This window comes from Opisthorchis viverrini, assembly GCF_000715545.1.
Source record: "Opisthorchis viverrini unplaced genomic scaffold opera_v5_478, whole genome shotgun sequence".
Taxonomy (NCBI): Eukaryota; Metazoa; Platyhelminthes; class Trematoda; order Opisthorchiida; family Opisthorchiidae; genus Opisthorchis; species Opisthorchis viverrini.
Window position 1 is genome coordinate 156,216 of NW_008752144.1, and position 11,120 is coordinate 167,335.

Here is an 11,120-nt window from a genome sequence, read left to right on the forward strand (position 1 = left end):
CCCGAGTTTATCACATTCCCTGGTGCAAGGCGAAGGTACCATCTAACATTCTTTCCCTTTACTTCCTTAAATATTGTGCTCCTTGAGTATTCATCTAACACCTCGTGAGTCGAAATAATCCCGAAAAGTTCGCTCATAAACATTGAGTAACCTGGCGATACAGCTCGTCTTGGATCCTCTGCCTTTAGAAGCGCAAACCACTCTAATTAACCTAAATAATTCTGCTAAATGGTTCTGCGAGCATTTTACATTTAAAACTACAATACTTAGTAGAAGCAGACTCAAATTCCATGCTCAAATATGAACTCAGCGATTTAGCAGACAAGTTGGCCTATTCGAGCAGCTACATAAGTCTCCGAAGTAACTAAAGAGAAACCACTTCCAGAATTAGGAGTGCCAAGGGCCAGCATTTTACAACCTCTTACATTTGTGGCACTGACGTGAGACCGGTCTGTCTGTCACGGTAGAGTGGACACTGTTGTCAATCGCCATCCTGAGTCTAGTCTTTTGCCTCCATTTCGAAGCTCTCTCAACTGACATACTGAATAAACGGAACACCTTGCATTCAGTCGAAAAATGTTTGTAAAATTTGGGGACAACATCATGATGTTCATACGAATGTACGTACATCTGGTGTGAGTCTTGATGAAACTTTACTCCAGGAGTGTACAAGGCCACATTGTCATGTCGCCACCACATAGACGAATCTAACTTCGACCAGAATTGGCGAATAACCACCCTTACAGATTTCCGAATAATGAAGTTTTCGACACTCGCAACTTCTGCGACATACTGTTTATGTTGCTCAAGTTGCGATGAGCCGAATGTCGTAATTATGAAAAAAGGCGGTCATATTCGGCCAATCTGTAACAGTGCACCAGCTTGCCACATCGTTATGAGGGAACTGAGAAATGAATCCGAGTCCGGTTTTGACGGCTAGCAGTCAGTGGTACATTCTCCGTTCTTTTCTCATCGGTGGAGGCATGGAAATTCCTGCAGCGAAGCTCAAGGTGACTCCAAGGCACTCTCGTTAAAAAGCACGATTTATCCGACAGACCAAATCAGTCATTCAAGAAGGCTCCTGAAACCTTTGTGCAGCTCCTTAATATGAGCGATGTACTTAACGGTATGATTATCCTGCTAGATGTATTCCCATAAGGTGAAGAGCTACTGAGACAGGATACGATCAGCCAAAATTTTTCCTGGAAATCCACGATGTCGAGTTTCCAAATTGGATGACAGGCAACTAAACAAGATGCAGCAGCGGAAAAATACTTCAATGTTGACGCTCAGCGGTACCTCACAGGAGTCAATCCACTGGATATCGAAGGCAGTCTCGATTCACCCATACATGTTTAAGTAAACGAACCCAAACCGCCTGTAATCTGTCTTCGTGGCTCTGCCGTCAAAGAACATACATAACGCAACTGTGAGAACAAGCTCCATCGTCACGAAAACAAACACCCAAAAGAATCAAAAATTTGTTTTGTGGATATGGCCTAGGAAGCTCGCCCCCTAAGTGACTGTTCCCATTAACTTCGCAATGCGATCAACCAGGTGGGCTTCGGAAAAAGCCACGCCAAGGCAGAACGACGACATGTCACGGAGACCGAAACGACGATCAACCCACTAACCGACATCATCCAAATAATTCCGACAAGGATCATGTGCACAATAGCCCCATAGATGGCTCGGAGACTTAAGAATCACACACGGGTGCCTGGTCCTAACTGTTTCAAAATCTTTTACGCAATGAAACTAAAATAATATGCAGTCGGTAGTTAGACCAATTGTCTTTCACCAGGTACCGGAAAAGTTGAAGGGGACACCCATTCACCACCATATGCAGAGAAGTAGGCAATAAAGTCTTAGCTACCGCCCTAGTTACACACTCGTCGCAAGCCTACGTTACTTAAACTGACTCTTAATTCCAAAACGCCTCAGACGGCCCACCAGCACCGAGGGACATAACCCCGAAGGGTTTTGTTCGGTAGTCTCCAGTACAAACGAATGAAGCACCAGTGTTGCTGTATCTACTGTCCGGATCGAACGAAACAAAAAATCCTCCATTTTCTAGAGAATTTCATAGCTAAAAGACTAATACGGTTAGCTACCGGTAACATATGGAAGTTCTTCAAGAGACTGTTACAAACATAGGAGTTACCTCCCTCCTAAGTTCTGTCAGTTACAAAGAAAATCGACCCTAACTGATGAAGGTTAGCCAGATGTCCGCCCACTTAATGACTCGGTCATTGGGGGTACAGCATATTCAGCGACATTTCGCCCTCTCCAAAACAGTCCTTAGTCCGTCGGTATCCCACTCCATACTCCACATGGGGCGAGATGGCACAATGGTTAGAGCAGGAACTTACTGACCGGAATGTCCGTGGTTCGAACCCGACCTCTATCTCTCGAATTCCCCTGTCTAGACTTGAGAAACCTGGCAGTATCACAACCCTCGTTCCTCATTCTGATGGCATAGAAGCTAGGCACCGAAAGGATGCTACAGCTGAATAATCTTTTTGACCTATAATGTTTCCAGCTCACTTTCGAAACCCAGACATCGACATCTCACGGCTAAAAAACCACCAGTCAGCGGCCCAAGTAGAAATGCTGAAATCTTAGATTCACCGGACACTATAGACTTCTCGTGTACACCAACGATGACATCTCTCGTACGTCCTCTGCGCACAGGTGCCACGTTTCTGATCCATAAAGCACTATGGATCGCACCGCCACAGTGTCAATTCTGCTATACCGTCCACATACTCAATGTCTGTGAAGGAACGTATCAGGAGCGTTTCGACTCTCGAGGTTGCAGACACGGGCGGAGAAATTTCGAGAAGCATGTGAATGACAAAGTTCAAGAGGAAATGTGAGAGAGAACAGCCTTGTCTTACAGAACTGGATGTGGTGAACTCAGACGAAAGCTTTCTGTATACTCGTGCGCGTCCACAGGAGTTCCCATACACTGCCTTCATGATGGATATACATTTCGAAGGGACACATTTGATCACCAGACACTGCCAAAGGCTCTCACGTTCGATAGAATCAGAAGCAGATTTCAGACCAATAAAATCAACCAAAGTGGGACGTTTGAAGCAGTGGCGCTGTTCAAGAAATCGTCTCAAGATAAAGATATGGTCGATGCATCCTCGACCACGACGAAACTCAACTTGATTTTCACGAATCTATCTCTCCGATGATCAGTCAACCTGTGCAAAATAATGCCCGAGTGCACATTAGATGCGACGGATACCAGGCTGATGCCACGATGGTTTTCACATGAAGTTCTTGTCCCTTTTTTGAAAACTGGGGTGAGGTCCAGGAACTCCATTCGGTTGGTATTCTGCTTTCGTTCCAAATCTTCTGCAGTATGGAAGTTAGACTGTTCACCAGGGCCGTCTCACAGGTATCTTGAAAATAGCAGGACGCCTCTATTGCTCACCTTGTGCACATCTACCACGTCAACGCGGATATAATGCACATTTACAGCAATCTATTTAATGGTCTTAGTTTCTAACACGGTACTTGTACCAGTGCAGCAGGTGAATATGGACTCAAAATTTTCCAGGAACATAGTGCTGCATGCGCAAGCACCAGACATAGAACACTTACTTTCCTAGATAGCGGCTTCGCCGCCTAGCGGCCTAAATTCTTCAGGATCAGTTGAAGGCTATCCATTGGATGAGAGATAGCATCATTATGACCATCTATAAAGGTGGTAGTCAGTTCCACCCTACAAATAGTAGAACGCTCACTCTTCTTCCCGTCTTCTTACGTCCTTGAGTCGAGTGTCGTTGACCAGTTGGGCGCATACCTATAGCATCGAAGCATTCTTTTAGAAGGCTGACACGCGTCTAGAATCAAACGGCCCTGTCTGCCTAATTTTCGGCTCAGAGGAGGTGGTTAGAGAGGGTAGAGGTAGACGTCACTTACTGAGAACTCCCAAAATCTTCTAGTAAGATGTAACATCCGGTTTATGTGGTTTCCTTCCGAATTGAATTCGATGGAATAATGAGTGGTGGCTATCCAAGTCCGTGAAATTATACCTGGCTAATCGCCATCCCCACATGGTGTGTCAGAAAGCATGCAGTAAGAGGCTCCCAGCGATCTTCTGACCCCCGGCATGATGATTTCCGGAGGGACTCAGCTCCGGCGGACGAGAAGCCATAAAGATTAAGCACTCCCGCAGACCGTTCTCCCATCCACCTGCAACTGGGCAGTGAAGATTAACCTGTTAAATGAAACCTGACGGTGCAACAGCAATCCATTCTTAATTCGGCCCTTAAGACCTCACTACCTGGGTACAATCAAAAAGGAAAAATACACAGAACCCTTTTACAAGCTAGAGATCAGCAGCACCCTTTAGTGTCAAAGGTACAGCTGACGGACACCCACAACATTTTATTAAGCAATACTAAACAAGTTGGGGGCGAGATGGCTCAAGTGGTTAGAGCGCGAAGTTACTGACCGGAAGGTCCGTGGTTCGAACCCGACCTCCGCCACTCGACTTCCCCTGTCTAGGCTTGGGCAACCTGACAGTATCCCAGCCCTCGTGCTTCCTTCGGGTGGCATGGCAGCTAGGCACCGAAAGGGCGCTACAGCTGAACGATTTATTTTTTTAAATTTCACTGGACACGCTCAATGAGGATGAGGTCTTTCGTGCGTCCTGAGTAGACAACTTGGTTGGCGTACTCCAGGAGCGGCCTGACGTAGGCCCCATAGAGTATTTGGAATTCCATGTGACTAATACGGGGGAAGGTGCGTCGCATCATCCGTAAATTCCCGAATGCCTTTCGGGCCGATTTCTCATGGTGTAGGGAGAAGGACAAGTTTGAGGAGACCCAGATGCCCAAATCCTTTTTGGCATCTATCCTCATGATGTTTTCTGGTTCTTTCTCACCATGCATAACAAAGGCATTCGCTCCAAACGACATATGGACACACTTTTCATCATTCAGAGGAAGCTGTCAGTCCAACGACCACTGCTTGGCAGCGTCTACATCCATTTGGGGGGCACTAGCATTGGAACTCCAAGATTTTAAGTCGTCCGCAGAAAGTAAAACAAGTTGTCCGCAACTAATGATACTTTCCGGTTGGCCAGGCCGCAGAAAGCATCATCATCGTCATCCTCATCATCGTCATCATCATCACCACCATCATCGACAGCACGACATCAGTTTTCAACACCGACGCTTCACTGCCATACAACCATATTTTATTGAAAAGGCTTATTGTGAAGGAAAAAAAAAGCTGGACGGGAGAGGTACCTAGTGTCTGCAACCAGGCGCAGTGGGGATCACGCGGTCCCCAGAAAGCGGTTTGGCTTGGGTACTCATCTTGAGCTTATGACTCGAAAATCAGTGAGAGGGTGTTGGGGTTTGTCCGGAGCCCCTACCCCTAGCCGCCGACTCAAAAGTATGAGCCGTGAGACAGCAGTTGGTAAAGATGTATGGCAGCGAAGCATCAGTGCTGAATACTAATATCATGCTTTTTATGATGATGGATCATAATATGGGAGAGTGCGGATATACGGGTTAGGGGGATGGCGGCGCAGCGCAACGCAACGTCTTGGAGAGTCACTGTCCACACGAGGGTTGGGCAATCTGGCAGTATCCAAGCGAGATGGCTCAGTGGCTTGAGCGCGAACTTACGACCAGAAGGTCCGTGATTTGAACCCAAACTCTGCTCTATACTTCCCCTGTCTAGGCTTGGGAAACTTGGCACTATCCCAGCCCTCGTGCATCCTTCGGGCGACGTAGCAGTAAGGAGCCGAAGGGGTGAAGCAGCCGAACTGTTGACGTTATTTTTGCAAGGGGACAGTTGACAAAAATGCAAAAGCTAAGGAGGGCTAGCACCTGGAAACTATGTGACGTCTTGAATGTGACTAGGCATGAGACTTTGCAGTAACATACGATTAGTAGGCTCAAATAGAGCACTCACATGTCTTCAGCCAATGGATACTGAGTACCTCTTGGAGCCAGTTCTTAATTTGAGCGTAATACAACACGTCAGGAAGTCTACTTGAAGACTACCCGGTCAGAAAGCCAATATTATGGATCTTACCCTATTACCGAAACATGCAGACAAAATTCTTATTCTGCATCCAGCACTTGGACCGTAACAGTAACTTTGCTCTGTGGTTAGAATGGACAGCGTTAACATCTGTGGACATGAAGTATAGCTGGCGACAGCTGAATGACCCACACCCCAAAAAGCCGCGCGTCAGACAGAGTGGACGGTAATTTGACAGTATGGCCTTTAAGATACTTTGAATTTCTTCTGCGGCAAGATAAGGCCTGACAGCGTGACAGCCCAACACATCCCAGTCACATTAAACGCTTTCTGTGAAGAGTTTCCCTTGGGTCGACAAAGACGCTCGTCACTTGATGAAATGTGGAACGTTTCAAGGCCATCCACCGGTCGGGGAACTAGGCCGTGCGCAAGGTTGTTAAGAATGCACGTATCCGTAAAAAAAAGAAAAACCTGGAAACCAAATACTAAACTTGGAATCCAACTAAACGATGGCGAGAAGTAGGGGAGCTGGGACGCTGGAGCACCTGTTACTAGTGTAACTTGAAGGCCAACTCCTTCGTCATTAAAAATATTTGTTTTATTCAACAACACGCTCTACAAACCACTTCGCCATTTCCGGATATTGCTGATTCCATTGCTGTGTAGTTTCTCTATTGCTGAACTCCTGATAAGTCCCCGAAAGATAACGACAAAGTCTTAGGAAATATACCTACAAGGGAGGAGAGAGCGGCTACAAGTGAGTCAAAAACTAAGTGGTCCAAATCGTTCAGCTGTAGCACCCTTTTGGTGCCTAGCTGTCACTTCACCGGAAGGAAGCACGTGGGCTAGGATACTGCCAAGTTGCCCACGCCTAGACGGGGGAAGATGAAATGCGGGTGTCGGGTTCGAACCATGTTCCTCTGTTAAATTTGTGATCTCACCATTCAGCCATCTCTCCCCAGCTGTGGTTTTACCGCCGTTCCGTTTTGAAGTCCTAAAGAGTCTTGTCAAGCGAGTGCTACGACAGCATCCCAGATGTATCCCTATCCCCCAGATGTGCCCTCAAGGACACCATTTCCGAAGATGAAAGTTCTTTTTATGGTCAGGGGGAAATTGACAGCCACGTTGTACCCTAGTGCCAGCTCGCTCGCGAAACTTAATAGGGCGACGTAGCAGTAAGGAGCCGAAGGGGTGAAGCAGCCGAACTGTTGACGTTATTTTTGCAAGGGGACAGTTGACAAAAATGCAAAAGCTAAGGAGGGCTAGCACCTGGAAACTATGTGACGTCTTGAATGTGACTAGGCATGAGACTTTGCAGTAACATACGATTAGTAGGCTCAAATAGAGCACTCACATGTCTTCAGCCAATGGATACTGAGTACCTCTTGGAGCCAGTTCTTAATTTGAGCGTAATACAACACGTCAGGAAGTCTACTTGAAGACTACCCGGTCAGAAAGCCAATATTATGGATCTTACCCTATTACCGAAACATGCAGACAAAATTCTTATTCTGCATCCAGCACTTGGACCGTAACAGTAACTTTGCTCTGTGGTTAGAATGGACAGCGTTAACATCTGTGGACATGAAGTATAGCTGGCGACAGCTGAATGACCCACACCCCAAAAAGCCGCGCGTCAGACAGAGTGGACGGTAATTTGACAGTATGGCCTTTAAGATACTTTGAATTTCTTCTGCGGCAAGATAAGGCCTGACAGCGTGACAGCCCAACACATCCCAGTCACATTAAACGCTTTCTGTGAAGAGTTTCCCTTGGGTCGACAAAGACGCTCGTCACTTGATGAAATGTGGAACGTTTCAAGGCCATCCACCGGTCGGGGAACTAGGCCGTGCGCAAGGTTGTTAAGAATGCACGTATCCGTAAAAAAAAGAAAAACCTGGAAACCAAATACTAAACTTGGAATCCAACTAAACGATGGCGAGAAGTAGGGGAGCTGGGACGCTGGAGCACCTGTTACTAGTGTAACTTGAAGGCCAACTCCTTCGTCATTAAAAATATTTGTTTTATTCAACAACACGCTCTACAAACCACTTCGCCATTTCCGGATATTGCTGATTCCATTGCTGTGTAGTTTCTCTATTGCTGAACTCCTGATAAGTCCCCGAAAGATAACGACAAAGTCTTAGGAAATATACCTACAAGGGAGGAGAGAGCGGCTACAAGTGAGTCAAAAACTAAGTGGTCCAAATCGTTCAGCTGTAGCACCCTTTTGGTGCCTAGCTGTCACTTCACCGGAAGGAAGCACGTGGGCTAGGATACTGCCAAGTTGCCCACGCCTAGACGGGGGAAGATGAAATGCGGGTGTCGGGTTCGAACCATGTTCCTCTGTTAAATTTGTGATCTCACCATTCAGCCATCTCTCCCCAGCTGTGGTTTTACCGCCGTTCCGTTTTGAAGTCCTAAAGAGTCTTGTCAAGCGAGTGCTACGACAGCATCCCAGATGTATCCCTATCCCCCAGATGTGCCCTCAAGGACACCATTTCCGAAGATGAAAGTTCTTTTTATGGTCAGGGGGAAATTGACAGCCACGTTGTACCCTAGTGCCAGCTCGCTCGCGAAACTTAATAACCAAAAATGCTGTAGCTAGAATCCAACTCCAGCATCTCAAATGATTCTGTCTACACCTCGGCAACCTGGAAATATACCTAGAGCCGTGCATTCTTCGGGTGCCATCGCAGCTATACACCCAATGTGCTACACCTTAAGGGTTGTTTTGCTTGTTCAGCTGGCAAATGTTAGTAGGATATTCTATGAGAAAAACTGTGTATTTGTGGGGTTGCCGGTGATCCACTGGACTGCATTGAAGATTTCCCAGTGGGCCGCCAATTATAACGAATCTCTGTCCGTTCTTGTCCTGCGTGCCCACATGATCTTTTCTAGGGTCTGAAAAATTCAAGAACTCCAACAATTAACTTCCTGAGTTGTTCAGCATGGAATGTTTGCTGCGTACTGATGACGCAGATTTGGGGAAAAATGTTCTTTCACACCTTGAGCGCAACCGGCACTGATGGGCCATCAGAACCGCCTCAAGTGTGGAAGCCAAAAATTAAACGGGAAAACGATGGCCCTGTCTGCTGCCTATCATATCGCCGGCAATCTATTTAAGTGTTCGGTGCAGGAGGGCCCCGGTATCATTATGTCCTATGACAGCAAAAAACAAATCCCGAACACTCCGAAAAGACCGCGGTCCAGAATGATGCTATCAATGAGGAACTTTCACAGGTTGACTTCTGTTTGCTGCGCACGTCCGACAAATTGCTGAGTACAGTCTCTCTTTCGATTGTACGAAGAAAACCGCATAGGAAAGGCCTAACGCAGAGGTCCAGGGATCGTTTTTAACTATAAAATTTATCTTAGACACCCCGTCTGAAATGTCTGAGTTAATACTTATGCACATCACAATTATTATGCATTTTGAACGCTGTATTCACTCGCGAGGAAAAACTTGAAGTACTACAACACGAAATGGTCATAACCCAAAGAATCATGTAAGTCAATGCATGAACGAATAGACCCATAATCCACGCTTTTCTCAGTTGCGGAAATTCGAAATCAGAGGGAGCGCTCTTCGCTATGACAACGAATAATCAATTCAGTTGAGTTCAGTTTCACAGATTCACGGATTGATGTATATTTCCTAGCTGGATTCGTACTTGTCGTTCGGCGGCTGCCGTTCGACTGAACGGAAAAGCGGAAAAAAATGGTGTAACACTACTATTTTAAGTTCTCAGCTCGGGGTAGTGGGTTTCCCATAAACTAGTAAATAGTTGCAAGCTCTCAGTATTCGCAAATTCAAATTGATTTTCCAAATGGTACGAGGTTTTCAGGGTTACTACCTCATAATATAGAATGTCAATGTATAATAAATTAATATGCAAATTCTCTACATCGGCGGTTTGTTTAAGTGAGCAAATCCTCAAGGTCAATATACCGCACCGACTGTGAATAACCTGCGTAATGCAATAAGATATCGCGGATTGTGGAAAAAGTTGAATTACTTGCAATTGACGGGACCAACAGATAGATGTGCGACTGAAATAATTCTTTTAACACCCTAGAAACTACATGGCTACTGTGGATGCATATGCGCTGAGGTGTCACTACTGGAAATAATTTTTGCTTGACTATTGGCTTCATGAGTTAAATCACGGTAGCAGCATTCATTATTTCGCAAAAATCGTGAATTTTGTTGTTGAACAACCGGTTACTTGCGTAATATATCAGAAAGAACATTACTTCTACCATAGCAGACAGCTGCGCTAACCAAGCTGATGCACACGACATCCGTGCGTCTCAGGGTACACCATATCTAATCGGATATGTATGTCGACCATAAAGCACCGGTTTTACAGAAAACGCGGTGTGTGCCAACTGTGCGCCTACATGGAGCGTGGGCAACATTCAGAGCATAGCCCGAAATGAGAAAATATTTTGTCTGTTAATAGTCTACGATTTGGGATGGAAATATAGTCCTGCCATCTACCCGCCCGGTGTTACTTTGATTGGCGGTGAAAAACGCTTCAGCGGAACCTTTTTTAAGAAGGACATTAGAAAGTGGTACGCCTCTCAAGCACCACAGACGCGTTTCAAAATCAATGGGCTCAATGCAAGCAACCATTTTTCGTGGCGTCCCGTTGTATATGCTCAATGAGGTGTACGTCCTTCTAACGTACTGAGTAGACAGACTGGTTGGTGCATGCAAGAAGTGATCGAACTTTGGCCCCATATAGTGTTCCGAAGTTCGTGCACATAGTACCGGGTTAAGCGCACCGAATCATCCGCAGACGGACCAATGCCTTTTGAGCAGATTTCACATTGTGTAGTGGACAGGATTTAATAATAATTATAACAACGCCTATTCCCATACTGTCGGGCATGATCACACGATTACGGTCAAAATAAAGCACGCCTGGGGGGTAGCACGTACTGCGGATTGTACGAATAATGACAGCCAAAAACAGTGGGCAATAGCCGGTGTAGACTTGATCATGTCCGAACCGGCATGGGAAAAGTAACCCAAATACCAGCAATTTACCGTAAGTTTGAGGTAACCTAATAATTTAGGACAAGGTCAGATCGTC

At 46.0% G+C, this 11,120-nt stretch overlaps 1 protein-coding gene across 1 annotated transcript; it reads right to left on the reverse strand.

Annotated features, from left to right (window-relative positions):
• Window positions 1–4,973: 4,973 nt before the first annotated feature.
• T265_11354 (hypothetical protein) lies at window positions 4,974–10,373 on the reverse strand (the record flags this gene model as incomplete). Its single annotated transcript, XM_009177985.1, has 5 exons — window positions 4,974–5,082; window positions 5,654–5,844; window positions 6,841–6,980; window positions 8,245–8,406; window positions 10,304–10,373. 5 exons carry the CDS (start codon window positions 10,371–10,373, stop codon window positions 4,974–4,976), a joined length of 672 nt encoding a protein of 223 aa, XP_009176249.1.
• Window positions 10,374–11,120: the final 747 nt, after the last annotated feature.